The sequence below is a fragment of the Sander vitreus genome, chromosome 15 (assembly GCF_031162955.1).
Source record: "Sander vitreus isolate 19-12246 chromosome 15, sanVit1, whole genome shotgun sequence".
In the NCBI taxonomy this organism is placed as follows: Eukaryota; Metazoa; Chordata; class Actinopteri; order Perciformes; family Percidae; genus Sander; species Sander vitreus.
In genome coordinates this window covers 20,856,029-20,877,555 of record NC_135869.1, presented here as the reverse complement: position 1 = coordinate 20,877,555, position 21,527 = coordinate 20,856,029, and the positions used below count along the sequence as shown (strand labels likewise).

General features: G+C 40.5%; 2 protein-coding genes and 1 long non-coding RNA gene across 10 annotated transcripts; 2 read left to right on the top strand and 1 right to left on the bottom strand.

The window, feature by feature from the left end:
• Positions 1-6: 6 nt before the first annotated feature.
• On the top strand, positions 7-4,010 carry LOC144529709 (uncharacterized). Of its 2 annotated transcripts, none has more exons than XR_013503042.1 (4): positions 7-185; positions 1,729-1,853; positions 2,135-2,826; positions 2,929-4,010. It is a non-coding gene; the product is annotated as an uncharacterized LOC144529709 (long non-coding RNA). The 2 variants fall into 2 exon arrangements; XR_013503041.1 differs by having other exon boundaries at positions 22-185; positions 2,780-2,826.
• Positions 1,847-3,156, bottom strand: LOC144529708 (relaxin-3-like). The gene is given in 3 exon segments (XM_078268965.1): positions 1,847-2,384; positions 2,996-3,077; positions 3,079-3,156. Coding segments are annotated over 3 exon segments (444 nt in total). The 3' UTR covers positions 1,847-2,100.
• A 2,763-nt stretch (positions 4,011-6,773) lies between the features above and the next one.
• Positions 6,774-19,052, top strand: rfx1a (regulatory factor X, 1a (influences HLA class II expression)). Of its 7 annotated transcripts, none has more exons than XM_078269342.1 (18): positions 6,774-6,930; positions 8,829-9,209; positions 9,822-9,928; positions 10,011-10,106; positions 10,821-10,918; positions 11,044-11,458; positions 12,158-12,339; positions 13,052-13,171; positions 13,479-13,606; positions 13,803-13,921; positions 14,278-14,384; positions 14,480-14,631; positions 15,451-15,548; positions 15,983-16,132; positions 16,792-17,000; positions 17,480-17,633; positions 17,715-17,760; positions 17,862-19,052. In XM_078269342.1, exons 2-18 carry the CDS (start codon positions 8,849-8,851, stop codon positions 18,020-18,022), a joined length of 2,703 nt encoding a protein of 900 aa, XP_078125468.1. In that variant the 5' UTR covers positions 6,774-6,930; positions 8,829-8,848; the 3' UTR covers positions 18,023-19,052. The 7 variants fall into 7 exon arrangements, with proteins under 7 accessions (XP_078125468.1, XP_078125471.1, XP_078125470.1 ...); XM_078269345.1 differs by having other exon boundaries at positions 9,819-9,928; positions 11,044-11,407; positions 12,164-12,339; XM_078269344.1 differs by having other exon boundaries at positions 9,819-9,928; positions 11,044-11,407.
• Positions 19,053-21,527: the final 2,475 nt, after the last annotated feature.

Below are 21,527 nucleotides of genomic sequence, written 5' to 3'. Positions count from 1 at the left end.
GCTTCACATAGAAACCACACAGGGGAGTGGTTTTATCATCATTTTAGTGCTTAAAAACCTCCCTCAAATTATAGAACAGTTACTGATAAGCAATGAGTAGGCTTAATATCCTGGGACCACAGCTCAACTGAAACTCACACAGAGTGAGATGGTAAAGTTTTTAAGTGGTATAAAGTGGTATTTAAGTAAGTACAAACTACTTTTTCTTGAGTATTTTCGTTTTATGCTACATCCTACTTAAATATTGTAGTTTCTACTCCACTGTAGTTATTTTACAAAATGGAGTCACTTTTCATTGTAAGATGTTCATAGACAGTAAAATTAAGAAGATTTTACATTACTGTAAAAAGATATAAACTTATGAAATATAATGCATTGTTAAAGGGGAAACCAGTGGTTCCCGACCTTTTTGGCTTGTGACTTCTTACAGAAAAGCAGTGTCTAGTTGGGACCCTTTGTCATGTTTTAACTATGAGTTGTTAGCAATTCCACTACATAGTGACTTCCTCTTTAAACTCTTCAGATGGTTTTATTTTAATAATCGTCAAAGGCCCATAGAGTTTAAATAAATCATTATAGGTAGTTTAAGATTAGAGGAAATTCCAATAAATGAATGCACTTTTTAAAGAAGAACTTTTTTATCATTTTCTTCTTTCCTACCACATCAATAATCTTATAACCCATCAGTTTTACATTTTGTGACCCTTTGGAGAGGCCCTACCTTTAGATTGGGAACCACTCGACTAAAATGTATAAAGTAGTTGAAACTAGCACCACCTCTACCAACTATTAAAATCATGCTTACAAAGTGATGCATCAGTATTAACTATCTAATAATGTATAATCTACTAATATAAGTTGTAGTATATTGGTTACAGGGGTAATTTACATGCAGAGGCTTTTACTTTTGATACGTTATAAGTTCATGTTGCTGTACTTCTGTACTTTTACTCAGTTGTAAATGTGGGACTTTTACTTGTAATGCAGTATTTTCACATTAATCTAGTACTTTTACTTAGGTTAAGGATCTGGATACTTCTTCTCTATCACCGATAATGTCAACGGGTTTCAAAGTATGTTTTTATCAAAGTATGGATGCATCAAATGCAAAATACGCTATACAGCCTATTTCAGGTGAAGTGAGGCTAGCCTTGTAAATAAGGAAAGACAAGATTTCAACATGTACTAAAAAGGCAATTACATATTGGTTTGTTTTGTTTTCCTCGAGACCGCAGAGGGTGGGGGTGGGTGAGGGTTTTGGTTCTTGTTCGATTGTATTTGTTTGTTTTGTATGTTGTGTGTTCAAAAAATATAAAAATAATAACAAATTGATCATAAAAAAAGGCAATTACATGTTTTTTTCAACACATTTTTTATTATGATCTGAATGTTTAACCCATTTAGTGTTCTGTGTGCAATGAAACAAATGCAAAATACCAACAATATTTCTAATTAACAAACAAGATGAGACATTTGTGACTTACAGTTGTTATCAAATGATCTTAACAAAGCATATTATTTCCTTGAATTATCAGATGCACAATTCAGCTGGTAATGGGGAAAATACATTTATTTTGTGTGTGTTAGTGGTTGGGAAGGACAAAACAGCTTGGTTCAAGATTGAATAATTAAGGCTGTTTATTACAAACATAATATTCATGTTTAATCTTTTCTTCTTTTTTTTTAAATTTTTTGTTGTTGCTTTTATTGCCTTTATTGATAGAATAGATTACGACAGGAAAGTGTGAGAGAGTTTGGGAATGACATGCAGCAAAGGGCCGCAGGTCAGAACCAAACCCGCGGCCGCCGTGACAAGGACTGAGCCTCTGTACATGGGGCGCACACTCAAACAGGTGAGCTAACCAGGTGCCCCATGTTTAATCACTTTAAACAGAAATATATATAAACCTTTTGAACACATGGCAGCCCTTTCCATACACTTTATAGATACTAAAAACTAAATAAATAAATAATAATAATAAATAATTTCACAATTAAACAGTTCACATGATGGTTTAACTGTAAGACACTGAATATACTGTAAAATGACCTAAAATTCATGAAAAGTGTGAAAAAAGAAGTGTGTGGCAAGGTTGACTCTCAACATAGGGAGCTGATCTCGCCCTTGCTGCAGCCCCACTTGCAGCAGGCGTTAGACAGGCCCACCACCACGTCCCGGCCCTTGCGGTCAGCCTTGCGTAGGACTTCCAGGATTTCGTCACTGATGAAAGAACGTGCCGGCCTGCTAAACACTCCCTCATGGTCGTTCCGACTTGTGAAGCTTAGATCACTGTTGCTTTGGAGGAGACTCTCTACCACAGGATTGTGACTCAAGCCTTCCAAGGACTCCTCCTGGCGGGAGCTGAATAGGTCCTCTGAAACATCTGCAGCAGTAAAATGGGCAAATGAAGAATCAGAGTACACCCATGCTTTTTTCATACACTCAGAGAATAAATAATAATGTGTCCCTGTCCATATAATCATAGAATAGAATATCATGTTAATGATGGAGGGAGTGAGTGTCAGGGAAAATGCAAACCAACAGGATGTAGGATGTAACATAAAATTAAGTTCTTTCAGGGTCAAAGGCTCAAGTATACATACATACATAATGACAATGTGAATGAGAATTATAGCTCTCTGATTCCAGCATTGATTGTCGATACTGTAAACACTGACTAAACCAAGTATACCAAACAACATGATTAAAAATTTAGTTAGTTGTATTTTCTATCTGCACTTTAAAATAACACATGATTTTCTTCTCCCTCCATTGAAGTTATCACTGCCTCATCTGCACAATTGCACACAATCACAAATAAGAAGGTAAGAATAGAAACTTCATCATGGACATGCAATTATTTCACAGAGATCCAGAGAAATCATAAGTTGATGTCATACAATGAATGGACTTGTTTGAGTCACCAGATGAAACCTTAACAGTGATTGAGACAAGGCCAGTCATGGTGAAGATGTAGCGCCCTCAGCCTCTTACCTGAACTCCTGAGTGACCGCCTCCATCGTGAGCCTCCGCAGGTGAAGATGACTGCCCGAATGAACTCCCGGCCACATAGCTTTTACCCCATATGTTGGGCTGTCCATGGGCTGAACCCCAGCCACTAGCAGACACACCACCAGTACCACAGCTTTCCACATAGTACCCCAAGGAAATAAAGCAAAACAAAAGTGGTTAAAATGACAGAATATTCTTTGGTTTGAGCAGCACTTAGCTTTCTGTCTCCCTGTTTGCAAGAGTTATGACTTTCTAGCTGACCCAGGCGTGGTTTATAAAGGGGTTTGGAGCACTGCAAGGGAAGGCCTGCATACTGCGCATGCAGGCCTTCTCCGGAAGAATAGATTCGAAAGAGAGATACAGTCCTCAGAGACCTTTATGGAGACAAAAAGCGGACCAAAGGTGGCATAATTAACAAATATGTCAGAGGCCCCAATGATCAGATTGTGTTTCAGCATGAGAAGCACTTTTGTCACCGTTAATGTCCCTCAATATTATGACTTCATCAGATCCCACTTACATTTAATATGTAAATGATTCCATAATCATGGGTCATGTAGTGGATGTGAATATGCAGAGCATATTGACAACGTCAACAAATGGCAAAAAGTATGAGAATATGTGACATAAAAAACTTTTATAGCATACTGGTTGATTACAACTCTGTCTCCATCTATAGGTTTTTCATAGGGCATGGCATTAGAAGATTTCAATGTTCTTTGATGTATTGGCACTATACATTGCTAAATCACTAGATATCATGGTCTCTTGTCCCCTATAGATTGTTGTGTAAGATGCGTGGATATTCTGATAAATTAGTCAAACAAATCAAAGCAAGAAAAATAATCATGACAATTTATTGTAATTGCAAAGTGAATCTTCAAGTTGGCAGCTGACACCAGTGAATAGAGATACTCAACACAGAGCAACATCCTAAAAGAAGAGGTGCACTGTAACGGTAATTTCTTTCAAAAATAAAAAAGACATGGTGAACTGACATTGCCTGAACACAGGAAATTAACCTTACAGGCCTAATTACCAAGGGGGTAAGCTTCTCCTCGGACCGCGAACCTCCTATGGCGCCATTTTAATGCTAATAAGCCATCACCTCCCGTTAGCATTCCATTGACTGCCATTCATTTTGGCGCCACTTTGACAGCGAATAACTTTACATCTGAAGCATTTAAAGACTCTATTTGTCCATTGTTTATTTCTAAAAAAATACGACAATGTAGAAAAGGCTCCATTAACTTGTACCTCACGTTATGGCTCCGTAGCAGACGTTTTTGTAAAAATAGGCTAACGATTGTGTCATAACCACGGGACTTACTGTCGCATAGTAGAGGAATTACCGTATAGTACAGGAGAAGCACGCAGGCAGTTTCGTCTCACATTAGCTGTTTAAGTGTAATTACTAATGTTAACTAGCATTTTAGTTAGCAACATTTAGCCTGTGTCTATGTTATCTCCTTACATATACCTACGCTCTCTGTCTCTGCAATATTCGGAATGATTGAGATTTCTCTTGGCACAGCTACCAGAAGACTTACAACTTTCAGACACGTTGCTCACGGCACATTTACGTCGTCTCTCTCAGTTGGAGGCTGCGCAGTAACGCTCAGCGCTCACCGGAAAAGTGCTTCTAATGGCCTTCACTGGTCTCCGTCCAGAGCAACGGTATCTGTTGGTCCATTATATATATGCCAATGCTAATTACGCATGTTACCATGAATTCCCATGATAAGATTTAACATTCGCTGACACCAGGGATATATTTAGGACATTGTGATCAGTTCTGTCATTTTTATTCCACACAAGACCCTGCATAACTTATATCTATCATTTTCCTCTGCTCTTAAAAATGACTTATTCTGTAATCTCTTTGCCAAAAGGTGAACGGGGAGGACTGAAACAGGACCAGTGACATTTTCAAAGGCATAGATAACAAAGAAGTCTAATTATGAGTCTGGCAAAAATAAAACATTGTTATCTGTGTATCCACATAGTCAAAGGTCGCTCGTTTAGGAAATTACAATGAGAATTATGAATTTGTAATTAATTCGATGATAACAAGCAAACAGAATGGCATTTTAGGAGGGTATCCACCCTGACATCCATTGTCAACAAAAGGCAAGGCAAGGCAAGGCAGCTTTATTTGTATAGCACATTTCAGCAACAGGGCAATTCAAAGTGCTTTACATGAAAACAGATAAAAAAAATTAAAAACAGATAAAATACGAGAAAAAAAGTTACAGTGCAGTATAAGAAATGAAACATTGAAGAGCAGTTAAAACAGTTAAATATATAAAAGCAGATAAAATAGGAATTTCTCTTTATATGCTTATATAGATTGTTATACAGTGTCAACAATGTATAACTTCAGTATAAGAAATGAACAGTTATTTAAAGAAAGGCAACATCAAAAAGATAGGTCTTCAGCCTTGATTTAAAAGAACTGAGAGTTGCAGCAGACCTGCAGTTTTCTGGGAGTGTGTTCCAGATATGTGGAGTATAAAAACTAAACGCTGCTTCCCCCTGTTTAGTTCTGACTCTGGGGACAACAAGCAGGCCTGTCCCAGACGACCTAAGAGGTCTGGGTGGTTCATAGTGTAGTAGCAGATCAGAAAATTTGGTCCTAAACCGTTTAGTGATTTATAAACTAGCAAAAGTATTTTGAAATCAATTCTTTGAGGCACTGGAAGCCAGTGTAGAGACTTCAGAACTGGAGTGATGTGATCCACTCTCTTGGTCTTAGTGACCTGTGGAGGTCATGGGAGCAATATGAAAATGCAATGGCCCATACTTTTTTATAAATGTGTGGTTTATCAACAATGCACACTGTAGATAAATGTATAAAATATGGTCGTACATACTGTATGATTTGATTCAAGGGGTCATTTTGAAATTATTTACAAATTACTTTTGTGTCTCAGTACACAGCAGCATTCATATGTTCTGTTGTATGGTCGCTGCATAAAAAAAGTGACAACTCAACTGGCTATCCTGGGCAAGCAATTGCTTACTAGGCTGTTTTCACTTTTTCATTAACGATATGCAGTAATGTTACAACAGAAATACATGGAATCAGAAGTATTGTGTTTTTGTGGTATAATGTTATACAAAAGTGGAAGTGGTGACAGGTACGTAAGAGTCAGAAGTGAAAGAAAATTGGCTTTTTTGCAATACTGGTACTCAAGCTGGAATAGATCAAGTAAGTGTGTCCAACATATTTGTAAAAATCGAAAATCAAACAAGGCATAAAAGACGAAGTCTTAGCCTAGTTGAACAAAAACAGTGACTAGATTCAAAATTACTGTTCATTATTTGTCAGATAAGTCAAATTGGTAGACCTTGAGGGCATTCACTGATAGAGTTTGGTAATCATATAACTAGACAGATGTATCATTAATCACCAAAGACTGGGTAGTAGTAGCTACATGTAGTAATGGTATTGGCTTTAGACACTGTTTAGAATTTTAGATAGATTCCTATGACACTATCAAATCACTAACTGCAGAATTTTGACAAGCACTAAGAAGAACCTATTACTTACACTGATATACCACCACCTTAGAGGTATAAAAACTATGCCTAGAACGCTATGATAGACAGGGATGTTCCACAAATGGGCGTGGAACATGGATGTATTAAGAGAACGTGGAAGGCTTTGTAGTGGACATTTGCTGTTCCTGTGGCTTTAAGACAATTTGGCAATACTCAGCCAATCAGAGCGACGAAGGGGGAGGGAAAGGAGCGGGTGGGTAGCAACAGTTGCCCTGGTGAGGACGAAGCGCCATAGCCACGGTAGCCCTGGCGACAAGAACCCAGCAACGAGAATCAACAACAACAACAACTGAATCCGCCATAAAAATAAAAGAAGACATTTACCGGTGGGAAATACACACGTGGATACAGAGGTGAAGCTCTTTACACATAGGACATATTTTATGTCCAATAATGCTTCAACTGAATTGTGCTATTGCTTTTCCCCCTTGTTGTTTCAGTAGCCATAACAGGCAACTGCCTCCTAGTGTTAGCTGAGGTTAGCCTGCAAGCTAGCCGTCGTAATGATAACCAGTCGAGTCCGTTTCTTGAATGGGGTAGCTAGCTAGCTAGTTTCTGCCCGCTACTCATTCGAGTGACACTGAATTGTGCCTGCCATGACGACGCAGCCACAGATGCATACTCAAGCAGGCCGTTGTTATGGCGATGTCAAATGCAAAAGGTACAAAATGGCGGTTGTTGTAGAGACCATGTAGCTTGCTGCCCGTGGTACCTTGCTAAATAACTAGCATCAGTGCTGTCACGACAAGCTTGTGCTCGCATCTGCTTACAGTTAACGGAACGCGTTACAAGTAACGTTAACGTAAACACGTCTTTTTTAACGATGTACGCGCATTCTGTGGCGGTTTGAGACATTATGTTTTTTCAGCAGCCGACACAAAACCAAGTCCCTGAGTACATGGCGCTAACTACCCACAATTAAGATCAAATTACGATAGTCAAGTTAAAAATGTACATGGACAGTTTTTTGGTTTAGTGTTGATGCAGGGGCAGAGTTGGATCAATAACTTGCAAGAGAAATATCGTCCTCGATCATGTAAAGTTGAAAGCTAAAAGGCAGGTGGCGGACATTTAACATCTGAGGGGTGTGGCGATCAAAGGCGTTTTTGCAGGTGCTTTGCAGTTCACTTTAACGTGGTTGTTCACTGATTTGCTATATGAACAACTTTATAGATTTGTAATAAGGTTTATTGTTGCCAATTGACCATTAACGTTAACGTCAGGATCAAAACCCCTCATTTGGTTTGAAAACACAGATGTACCCTTTTATCTGTGCTATGTGTTTATAGTCAAACAACGAAGGCACGAGGTTTATAAGTTAGTATCAAGGATATTTTATCAAAATATGTCACAAATTAAGGACAATGTTAGGTATAATCCCCTGATAATCGGTGTGACATAAAGCATTTAGTGCAATGTGGTAAGGGATTTTCCCAACTGCAACTGTCTGAACTACCATAGAATGTGTGATCACATTACAGGTAATGAGACACTGAACTGCTTGTTCCCGTCAGTGCTCCTCCCCCACATCTACACATCAGCTGCACCACCAACAGGTCAGCTACAGCTAGAGGTACTAAAATAGTGGGGAAGAGTGGATATAAAGATAAAGAGATCCTGCAACAAACATCACTTGCCTCATGTTCAAGCCCCATTTCATTTTACAAGTTGTACTCCCTACTCCAAAAATATTAATGAATTACTCTGTATTACTAGTTAAACATTTTAAAAGTAACATAGAAGCTGTGATTCATTACATTCTGTTCTGCTCTAATCCAAAAGTCGGGAATTGTATCCATCTTACCTTCAAAACTCTGACTAAATCTCTATACCCTGCCTCGCCTCTATCTGAATGATTGTACAGTGGCTTGAAAGTCCAAATGACATTGGGCTGTTAGAACCTTAGCAAATAGAACCTGGAAATAAACAGTTCCAGCTGGATTCATCATATATTCCACAAATATGTCAGACTCTACAATCAGTACTGCTCTCAGTAGACCACATGGACAAAATACACACACCGGGACTGATAAAACATAAGACATACAATAAAACATGTGACTTTGCAGTTACTGTAAATACATTTTACTATTTTAATATTTACTCTATTTAATATTTATTATTGTTGTGTGTTAACGTGTGTCCTCTACTTTCCTCTCATCCCTTGCTGCTGCAACAGTGTGAATTTCCCCCCCATTTCCCACAATCTTGAATTGAAATGTGTAACTAGTCACTTGTTTCTTTTTCCTAGGGGGATTCCCAGCTCTTGTAATGGCCACCTCAGGCTACGTAGGTGAGATACAGCCAGCAGCCCAACCCCAGGGGGCTGGTGTTAGCATTACACCGGGGCAACCTGATGCCAGTTCTACCCCTGCAACTGCCCCTCAGTTTCTGGCTGAGATTCAGACTGCTGTGGCCACACCCACTGTTGTCACATCCACAGGCCAAACTACTCCCACTGATCAAGTCAGCACCATCACCACTCCCAAGCCTGCAGATGGTAGTTTAGCCCAATCCACAGCACAGACCCAGGCTCCTCAGACACAGTATGTGACTGCAGAAATCCAGGGCTCCCCCACGCAGTCTGGAAATGCTCAAAGCACTCCTCAGTACATTGTTGTTACAGTCACAGGTAAGGGCTGAACTTCACATACTGTTATGGCATTGGCACTAATGTAGACCTGGCCAGTTAAGGGCAGAAGCAGCGATTTACTTAATCCATCCATCTTTTAGTGGTTACTCCTCATAAAATTGAAGTTGCTTAAAAACGTGTCATATAAAGGTGATTTAACACAGAATGTTCTTAAGGGCAGTCAGTTAAGATACCTCAATGTTTATGGATTGTAATTGTAGAACGAAGATATACTTTAACATGTTCAAATAAACACTTTAGTTGCCTCGCTACATAATTCCTTGTTCTGGGTTTGTTGTTTAGTGACTATCTAGTCACTAGTCTAGTCTATTTAGGGACCACAATGGAAATAAGTCTTTGGGCTTTATTGTGTCATCCCTGACTATTTATGTATTTTTAATGTATGACACATGTACTGTTTCATATTTTTATATTTAAGTGGTCAAATAAAATCAATCAATCAATCAATCTATCATGACTAAGTTTGAGCCTTGCCTGAATGGGGGAAGGGATGTGTGATGCACTTACAAAATGGCACAAACAACTTCATGACAGTAAAATAATGTCACCAACTTGTGAATGTATTTACATTCCGTCTTTGTCCTTCAGAAGGCTCCCTTCACTCAAGTGACAGTGTGTCGGACTCTAGCCCCCCTCCAGCTGTGGTGCAAACAGGAGTTCCCACGCAGGTTGTTCAGCAGGTTCAGACGGCTCAACAGGTAAAATAAGCACACACAAACACAACATGATATTAATGTTTCCTTGAATCTTAAAACTATATAGTATATTTTTGTTCTGCAGAGGTCTGTTGTGCAGGCCACCTCTCAGATAGCCAAGACTGAGCCAGGCACTCAGCTCAGTGTCACCAGTCTACAGCCTGTTCATATCAGCCAGGAGGTAAGTCAAAAACACACACAGTAAGTTAATCATTGGTGGTCAAATATGACGTCTGACAATCACGTGTACTGTCACTGACCAACACAAATTTGTGGAATACAAACAAACTCATACGTCATCATAGCTTCCATCACAAATGGTGATCACATTTAACATCCAAAACTTTCCAACTTTCTCACATTTTGGCTTAGTATTAGTTGACTAATCACATCTTTGATCGAACCTGCCTCTGTCGGCTTCCAGTTCCTCCCTAGCACCGAGGTGACAGCGTTAGTCAGGGATAACAGTCTAGAAGAATGCCAGCTACAACATGAGATAGGACAGCCAGAGTACCAGGCCTGGGCATCAGCAGACTACGAAAGGGAATGCTGCTGCACACCTCTCTACCTCCCATTGGACCTCTTTCAGTATTACCAATCACTGTACCTGCTCTCTGTGCAAGAGAAAGAGATAGGAGCCCACCCTGCAGTCACAAGCTCAGGCCCCGATAAGCCACCACTGCAGGCTACAACTACCACTTTCCAAGTAGGTCAGGGAAAGAAGGGTGACTGCTGCTATATAGTTAAGGGAACAGAGAATCTGTATGTAGCTAAGAAATGTATATAAGTTATGATTGCAAAAGAAAGTAAACATGAAATATGTGATGATACAGTTGATCTGGTATCACTAGGCGGGGAAGGATTTATTGGATGTTTGTGTGTGCTCACTCCTCAGGTCCAGCAGCAGCTCACACCAGTGCCAGTGCAACATGTGTACGCCAATCAAGTGCAGTATGTGGAAGGAGGAGAGACCAACTACACCACCAGCACAATGTTAGAATAAAACAGTGTCCATCATTTTCTAACACATCTGTCCAGACAGAACTTTTTCCTTTTAACAGTTTATTTTCTCCAACAGTTTTCTTTGTTTCTAACATATTTTCATGTCCTTCATCCAGCCGTTCCAGCGCCTTTCCTTACACTGACACACCCTTGTACACCCAGACCACAGCTGCCCAGTATTATGAAGGTCAGCCAACATCAGGCTCATCCACCCCTGGCACACCTCTAACCGTCTCTGTGACTGCTGGCACAACAGGGGGTGTGTCCATGTTTGTAGCCCAGCCCACCAGTGCAGCAGGGGGAGGGGCCACAGTGGTGACCACAGGTGGCACCACCAATGGGGCAGGTGAAGGGGCAGGCACCAACGGTGGCGCAACAGGCAGCTATGTGATCCAGGGGGGTTACATGCTAGGCAGCAGCGGAGGGGCAGCTGGCAACAGTCAGAACTACTCACACACAGCCCGCGCCTCCCCAGCCACTGTGAGTATTACAGAGGGCGAGGAGAGTAGCGTGCCGTCGGCAGACAAGAAGGTATGCAGAGGCGCCAAGCGCAGGAATTTCTTCCCGTTTTGTTTTCATCCACACAACCCTTTGGTGACGCACACTGATGACGTCATAGTTTTGTCCAGTGGAAAACACAATTAAAAATGTGGAGATTCTTATAAGGGTCAGAAAATGTTAGCTTTGGGTGATATATGCTTTGAGTATTGATCACAGAAAACGTGTTGTAGCATACAGTATTTTTAACTGTGGTTTCCTCCTAAAAAACAAAACAAAACCATGGCCTCACCATTTTCATATCATTGCCGTGCATGTGATGAGGGGCATTTTTAATTGAAATGCCCCAACACTATATTGTTCATCCCAAATTCATCCTACTGAACCCTATATGGTAATGGTAACCAACCTGTTTGGCAAACATCCCATCAGTATTTCAGGTCATTTATTCATTGCATACCAAAGTTGTATGCCACGGCACGCAAACAAATGTATTTGTGTTTTCATTACCAAATGATCAACAGACTAAATGTGAGCCAGTTTGTTTGTATAATTCATTGATTAGAAAATTGTGTGCGCATGTATTGTATATTAACTAAAACATGTGGGTAATGTGTTTGCAAGTTTTTGTGGTCACATATGTTGAGGTGTGTTTTCTGTGTGGTTTCCTTGTATCTATTGGCTTTGCTAACTGCACCAGCTGTTTGTTTTTTTTTATTGCCTGCGTGTCAGGTACAGTGGTTGCTGGACAACTATGAGACAGCTGAAGGAGTGAGTCTGCCACGATCTACCCTCTACTGCCACTATTTGCTGCACTGCCAGGAGCAGAAACTAGAGCCTGTTAATGCTGCCTCTTTCGGGAAACTCATTAGATCTGTGTTCATGGGGCTACGCACACGACGCCTGGGCACACGGTAAGACGGGTCATCAGACACCCAAACTCGGGTATAGAAGACGTGTGCACATATACACAACCCATTGATACCCCTTCATACATGACATGACAGGGTTGTATATATTGACACCATTACTAATGTGCTGATTTTTTTTTTTTTTTATGTATATAAAATGTTTGATATCAACATGACATCAGAGAGTAAGACTTCTCCCACATTCTCCCTACCACAATAATGCACGTCAGCAGCATAGACACCCTCTTTATACACACTTTTATGGTCCATATGCGTATAAATCTCAATTAGTGGAACACCCAAGCAAAGTTTCCTACTGGAGAACAATGGAGATTTTTCTAGGAAAATCTATAGAGCTCTTGAGAGCATTGCAAAATGTTCGCCTAGTGTAGGAAGAAATGTGGGTAGAGATGAAGACAGACAGCATGTGTGTGGGCGAGTGAGTAGTTTGATGAAGGAGGGGAGAGCAAGCAAGTGAGATTTACTTTTTAGAAATGTTTGGTAACATGGGTTCATTTAAATTATACCATATGTTGGTTATTGTATTTTATGAAATTAAATATATGTATTTTTAAATTGGTCTGTATTGAGACAAGGTGCACTATGTAGCTTTGGGGGAGTTACCAAAGGTTTATAAGACAACATAAACCCTCCGCTCTCACATCTACTTTCTCCTCTATAGATTTACTATGCATATTTTACCTGTTCTTGACAGGGGTAATTCTAAATACCACTACTACGGGCTGAGGATCAAGGCAGGCTCCTCTCTTCTCCGTCTGATGGAAGACCAGCAACATCTGGCCATGAGGCAACAGCCCTTCTCACAGAAACAGAGGTACACACATAAACATCCTTACACACATTCACACATCTATAATCTATCATTACACCAATGTAACAATTTCTCTTAAATCTCTATTTTCAATTTTTTCCATCTGCATTTTTTTCCTTGGAACAGTTGTTTAACTGACTTGTATTTCCCCTCTGTCTCTCACATTATACAGTATATGTTATTTTAAATCCTCTTCCAAAAATATGCTATATATGACAGAAATGCTCACTTTCACTTTATTATTCATCACATTTGTGTGGATGTGAATTTTTATTTATTTATCTTATGCACTTTATCCCTGTCGCATCAGGTTGAAGCCTGTGCATAAAGTAGAGGGAATGACCAATGGCACAGCAGCAGCAGCAGGAGCAGGCCAGCAGCAGGGCTCAGGGCAGGTGGACATCAGCACCCAGGTTCAGCAGTACCAGCAGTTCCTAGGTGAGTTTAGTGAACAGTGAACAAATACCTACAGGTATTAAAGTGATGGTTAAGGATTTGCCTAAAAGAAGAATTGTGAGTCTGAGGGTATTATTTTGAAAAGACACTATACATACAACATATAATACAACATTATTTACACTTAATTCTGAATCCTCTGTGCATTTAATGTGATCCAGTATATCTTGTGTTCTAGATGCATCACGCACTCTCCCAGAGTTTCCAGACATCGACCTCCAAGGGAAGTCTCTGCCAGAGGGAATTGAGGTGGAGCACATAAAGAGCTTTCAGCTGCTGTACAGAGAACACTGTGAGGTAACTGTGAAAGAAAGGACATCGGATAACTGGCGAGCTCCCATTAAATATTTATGAAGTTCCCTTTTTTAGTTGTTAGTGGGACAGTGGAAGACTACTTTAAATGAAAGTACCCACTGTAACTTATAGGGTAGGACAGAACTAACTGACAAATGAAAAGACATGTTGTTAGACAGCTGAGGGGAAGATGGATCCAAAAGTACTCAACCAACATTAGAAAGTAATGTCCATCAATAAATAATGTTGTTGTTCTCCTCACTTTGTGTCCGTCCAATTGATCTTGTCATAATCTGTATGTGCTCAGTTGTTTATTATCATTCGCTGATGTATAAGATGTTCTCTCCGTGTTCTGTCAGGCCATACTAGATGTGATGGTCAACCTGCAGTTTACCCTGGTGGAAACTCTGTGGAAGACCTTCTGGAGGTTCAGTCAGAGTCAGGCTGGAGATGCCACATTGGCTGTGTGAGTGGTCAAGAAGATTTATTTTCTATTGCAGTCGCAGCACCATTTTATACAGAATGCAGATAATTATAACTGGCATGTTTGTGTGTTGGCAGTCATGATGAGTCAGAAAAGCGCCTCCCGAAGTCCTGCCTGGTGTTGCTGTGCAAGTATGATCCGGTGCTGCGCTGGAGCCGGGACTGTGACAACAGCCTGTACCAGGGTCTGGTGGAGATCCTCATCCCTGATGTCCTCAGGCCCATCCCCAGTAAGGTTCTACAAGAAGTATGATTATGCAGTAAAACTTTATACTGTCAAATACAGTATGGTGCAGAGAGTGATATGCACATAACAAAATAGTAATAACAATATCAATATTTTTACCTCAAAAGTGACACCACAGAAAGAAAAGAAGTTGCGCATTATATTTTTGTATATGACGTTTTTACAATTTGCCCATTTATTTAACTCTCTTGTACACTCTAATCTCAGTAATGACAGACATGATTAAGGTTGCCAGTAAAACATATTTGTCCATACCTACAGTATATGCCTAAACAGAGCTATTCTTTAACCGAGGTGCCAAATGTAACTATTTAGAATAAACCTTTGAGAGAACATAGGTCAGCCCGATATTTTACATATACAAACAATTCCACATTTCTGTGAGATTTGTCTTTTTTTTTTTGGTTGAAACATTTGGACTAATGGACTGGCTCTGTAGTTGTAGAGCACAAAGTTTTTCCTTATTGCACGCCAACTGCTCCGCTGTGGAAACTGACTTACTGGTGTTTAAATTTATTTCTTTCGATTTCAATTTTAGTCAGACTTTGAATTTATTACTTTGAACACACTTTGTACATCCTGCTGCACTGCTGCCACAGACATATTTTCCACACCCTAGGTGTTTGTCTTTCACGTATATTAGAATTACATATTTAAATGTTGTTATGCATATACTGTACATGGCCAACTCCAGCAGAAACATAGGTGTTTCCTAATCCTTTCCCCTGGTACATTCTCAGGGAATAAGAAAATGAAAACAAACTCTGAATTGACCAGTATTAAAGTCTCCTGTTGTCCCCAGGTGCCTTAACTCAAGCCATCCGCAACTTTGCCAAGAGCCTGGAGAGCTGGCTGACCAATGCCATGATGAACATCCCAGAGGAAATGGTCCGCATCAAGGTACACTCTCCTTGGATTAGCTTGCATTTGGTAGAACATGTTTTCTGAGCCATAGAGCAAGCTTTTTAGGCTTGCAGGATCAACCATTACATAATCATACTTTTTTGGGTGATCAAATATTTTTTATTTTCTCAAACGAGAGCAAGGAATTTACATCCAGTACACATGTACTATAGAGGATATACAACATTTACCCAACTCTCCTCGCAAAAACCCTCCTGGTGGGGAACATTACAGCATCATATCTGGCCAGCTGTGGCTCAGGTGGTAGAGCGCTCGCCTACCAAATCGGAAGGTTGGTGGTTCAGTCCCTGGCCGTGCAGTTCACCATAAGTGGCACTAAAAAACTGTTCCATTTGGTAGAGATAGAGATATTTGTATGTATGCATGTGTCTTTATGTAAACTTCATCCTTCTCTCCTTATGGTCTCCCAGGTAACATCAGCCAATGCATTTGCCCAGACGCTGCGTCGCTACACCAGTCTGAACCACCTCGCCCAGGCAGCCCGCGCTGTCCTCCAGAACACGGCCCAGATCAACCAGATGCTCTCCGACCTCAACCGCGTCGACTTTGCTAACGTCCAGGTTGGTTTAGTCGCTCGATGGTGTTTTTTGCCCCCAACGGCTCCTTCCAGGCAGCGCTGCGACCCCTGCCTCCAAGGCACCTAACCCTAACCTTAACCCTAATCATAACCATAACCTAGTGCATTCCAGGCAGCGCTGCCTGGAAGGAGCCGTTGGGGGCAAAAACCACAGATTAACGGTTTAGTCTCTGAACTGTGCACTGGCAGCATTCATGTCACCTCACATGAATTTCAGTGTTTGTGGTTTAATCTTGCATATGTTTTAGTGTTGTGCATTATGCAACAATTTCTGCTGTAGCTTGTGGGTTTTGATGAGGTTTCATGTAAGTTTATTACTCTTTTTTTCTACAATTCTACAACTTTCCTTCCAAGGTAATGTAAAAACTAAGCCCTCTTGTTTTTATCTCAGAAGCTCCTTGTCTTCCTCCTTCCTCCAGTGAGTGAAGAGCACTTGGTTAGATACAGAATTTAGTGTCTTGCTTTAAGACAGTTTGGCAAAGAATGTATTTCTCCACACAAGGACTTTAACCTTAAGTCTTCTGTAGGAGGATAGGATAGTCTGTCTAAAGATTAGGTTACCCTGCTGCCCTGTACCGGTACAATGCCAGGTGTGACTGCCTCCTACTGACACATTTCCCCCATTCTGTCCACCCTTTGCAGGAGCAGGCTTCATGGGTGTGCCGGTGTGAAGACCGTGTTGTTCAGCGGCTGGAGCAGGATTTCAAGCTGACCCTCCAGCAGCAGAACTCCCTCGAGCAGTGGGCTGCGTGGCTGGATGGTGTAGTCTCCCAGGTCCTAAAGCCCTACCAGCAGAGCCCTGCCTTCCCTAAGGCCGCCAAGCTCTTCCTACTCAAGTGGTCCTTTTACAGGTGTGATGAGAGACATTTTCATTTCCATTCTACTTTGTTGTCTTTGTCAATGCTTTTAGATTTAGCTACAAGCTTTTGTTACACAGTAAATAAGTACATGTTATGCTCTTACAGTCACCGACAGTGACTGTAAGAGCATAACATGTACTGTGGTGTGTGAATGTACAGTTGTGCTGGTGTGCTGCGTGGATGAATATGTCAATTCACTGTTGGATAAAACAGGCAGCAGGATTCGCTCTCTATTAATGTTAATGAATAGTGACACTGTGAAAAGTAGGGTTGGGTATAGTGGAACCGGGTTTCGGTACCCAACCCTAGTGAGAAGTGGGGTCTCTTCCTCTCTCTAAAAGTTGAGAGATCAAAATGGAGTTGACTCATGCTTTGAACTTTGTCAGAGCAAAGCACTGAAAAGTACTTCCTATTTGCAGTTAAGAAGAAGAAGTTACCAATGGCTTAATTCCCCCATCTCTGCTTTCCAGTTCCATGGTGATCAGGGACCTAACTCTGAGGAGTGCAGCCAGTTTTGGTTCCTTTCACCTGATCCGCCTGCTGTACGATGAGTACATGTACTACCTGATAGAGCACAGAGTGGCCCAGGCTAAAGGAGAGACCCCCATTGCTGTCATGGGAGAGGTACCAAAGCACACAGACATAAATGAACTAAATAATGTTAGCCATATTTAAAAGACTAACACATTCCCCTTTTGCCATTAGTTTGCCAGTTTAGGCCGGGGTCTAAACCAGCTGGATCCTGACAAAGGTAATTTGCCTTCGCACTGTGTTTCTACCATATCTCAGACTAACTATAGTTATGTTTCAAGCATTGTTTATTACTTACTTATTTACCCTTGTCCATCGCAGAAGAGGAAGAGGAAGAGGAGGAGGAGAGTGATGAGGAAGGTCAGGAGCTGTCCCTCCCCTCAGACGGGGCCGTGCTAGGAGACGAGTCTCTGGAGCCGCCTGCCAAGCTGGCCAGAATGGACCAGAGAGTCCTCTTCACAACCGGATCAGCTGACAACTAACCACAGAGTAACAATATCAGACCAGTGGGTTGATTATATTGATTATGCACACACACACACACACACACAGATGTACAAAGAACACTAATTTATACACTCGACACATGTATATAGATCTGGTAAATGTGTGTGCACACTCTTGCGGCATACTGTAACGGCCCTATTTGTTTACACACACACACACACACACACACACACACACACACAATCAAAACATTCAGTACTGCTGTTGCCTGAATGGCACAACCACCTGTTGGCACCATTGCAATAGGTGTGGCTTCAAAACCCAGAGAGAAACACAGAGCATTTAACCCTTAGTTGTATTTATTTGTAAAAATGAACTAAAGCCAGGCATTTTTTTCTCTCTCACTGCATTGCAACCTGTAGCCTCGCTGCCTCCTTGCTGAGAAACTCACCGTAGATCCTCCTAGAAATGCCACTGCCATGTTAATGTGGTCTTGGAAATACTGTGGTGTGTGTGTGTGTGTGTGTGTGTGTGTGTGTGTGTGTGTGTGTGTGTGTGTGTGTGTGTGTGTGTGTGTGTATAAAGGTAACTTCTACAGGAAAAGGGTGCAAAGTGAACCTTCAACAGTTAATATCTAAATTTAGTTGTTACAAATTAATTCAATGCATTTGGAAGCTGTGTCCTTCAGAAGGGAAGAGAGACAGCAAGCGGTTGGGATTTTTGGGTGGGCTTGTCTTGTTTGTGTGTTTTCCATTTGAGCACTAGGGTCACACCACTCTGCTCTTACTTTTGGAGGCTGACTGAACATGCTTTTCCATACACACGTGTGTGTACATGTGTGTGTCTGGCTACGTGATTGTGAGTCATGCCAAGTGTTGACTGTTTCCTCTGTATATATTTTTTAAGACATTCAGGTTTTGATTTGCGAGACTGTGTGTAGATTTCCTGTTTGATTTTATTCTCCTGTATAGAAATGTTCTTGTGTTCTTGGAGTGCCTGTCGCAGCTGCTACACACACACACACACACACACACACACACACACACACACACACACACACACACACTTGTAAAGAAAAAGCTATGGCTGCGGATTTGGGGCTCTCATTAGTTGCTGCAAAAATCCCTCTCTCTTTTATTTAACATCTGGTTCCATGAGAGAGGTACTGTATGTGTCATATTTTTATGTTCAAAGTGCTTCATTCCTGTCCATCCAATCCTCTGTGGCCTCATTTCCTTTGACATACAGTATCATTTTCCTGCCTTATTTCAATATACTTTTCCATATGTGTGCCAAACCCGTTTGATCCCATTGTTTTTAAATTCTCTTTCTATGTTTTAAGGAGGACAGTGCCTGAGTAAGAACGGGGATATACTTATATTCTACTGTATATTGATCCACTATTTTGAATTTTGTTGTCACTAAGTGAACCTCTTGTGCAGTGTATGGTGCTGTGTTGTCACACATTGTAACCAACCTTTGTGTGCATTATTGATTTGTGATTGTACGTTCAGTTATCAATCCTCTAGCATATCTTATGACTTTTCCACAAACAGGCTAAGGCCCTGCCTCTTTGCACATATTGACTATTGTCTTTAAATCTCTGACAAGAGTTATCTGAAATGGTTTTCATTTTCTTAGACGTCTTTGGTGTGTGTGTTTTATTGGTGGGGTGCAGGTTTCAGATTTTGTGTGAACATCTCGTACCACTGTGTGTGGTGAGAGGCGAGATTGCTCTTTCTGCACAGTCCTCCACCGACACTCATCTCCCTCCACTGTGCTTTCATCTCACTGCGTTTCCTCCCTCCTGCCAATGGCTTTGTTTTGCTTCAAACATCCATATTCTTAAACACCGTTCGTCAAGATTGGTTGTTATAAACATGTCATTTTTGAATACAATGTCTTTAAATAGCTGCAATGCTCATGTTTCAACAAGCATTGCCAGCCTCAAACCAGCACATCATCCTTTATATGGAGTCTAATGCTACCACAGCTCAGTACATATCACTCCAGTCTTTTAATGATCTACAGCATATAGAATGGCCATTGTTTACCCAGTAAGAAAAAATGTTTAGTTCATTTTTATAGTGCATTGTTTCTTATGTACAAAACAAATTGAGAAAAAAAAAGTTGTTCCGTGGCAGTGTTTTATTGAATTTGGTCTGCTATAAGTATGACTGTGCCTTTGGAGGTGGTAGAATGCAATTCAGATGTTTTTAATTTTAAAGATATAAATTAAAGAATTTTTAAAATTGCACTATTGTAGATTTATTTCCCTCCAAGTTAAGCAAAAGTGTCAGTTATGAACAGTTACAGTCAGACGTCTTAGTACATCAGTATTTATAATCTTTGTGGCTAGTGTAGAGACACACACACACAAACAAACAAAACAGAAATACAGGTAAAAGTTAGTTTGATCGAATCAAGAGTATGGAATTTAAAAGTATCTAGTAACTTTAATGACTAGTGTAGTTTGTCTAATGTGTTAAGGCCAGACAAATAGGTCTCTGAGGTTTTGAGTCAAATTTCTAATCCACATACAGATGGCTGGGAAAAAAACCCAACATATAGTGTTTGAATAAGGTGTTGGGCCAATATGAGCGCCCAGACCAATTTAGACTCACAGGATCATCCTCACAGATTTTCGATTCAGTTATACATTTCAAAAGAAATCATCTTTTAAAAATGTCATTAACTGGATTTCATCTTTTCAATACCGTCTGACTGATCTAAAGAAGACTAAGAGTGACATCTGGTGTTGATTTATCAACTGTGCTTTTGTTATTTCTGGTGACAGCGGGCTTTATGTACATGCTGTTAGTAAAAGAACATGAAGACGACAAAATGTTCAACACGCATTTTAAAGTAATTGACATTTGCCTCATTTTAATTCAGAGTATTGCTGGTGGTGGTGGTGGTGGTCATCTATTAACAATATCAACACTGCTGCCAAAGGCAGGCTTACAGCTGCCATTCAGAATACAAGATTCATACCTGATACATCTGTTAATCAAAACCAACAGCCTTATATTGCTGAATATATGTACATATACATTATATCTTAAAGTGAAACACATTCGCTATTCAAGACTACATTTCATTCTGTTACACACAATGACTGTGGGAAGGAGAAAAGATCAACACATTCTTGTTGGGGTCCATTAAAACCAAAGTATATAAACTTAAAAGCAACCGCTTGCAACCTTGAGATAATAACAGCATAGTTTAAATGTGTGGTGAATGTAACCTAGTCCCCAGTGTAGAAGAACCTGCAGCTGTATGAACTACAGAGGGTGACAGAACCTCCACATGAAAGTCACTACAAACAACAAAGACCAATATGCAGTTGCCTCAAAGTGAATGCCCACGAGCAGTATGTGTTCGGTTTGACATTCCCTTTTAAGTTTTCCAAACAATATAAGATAAGAACTAGTTCACACCAAGCTAGTCACATTTTTATAAAGCATCTTTTCCTATCTACTGAATGGACATTTCAAGAGGCAAATACGGTGCTTGAACAGCAGATGGTGTGTGACAACA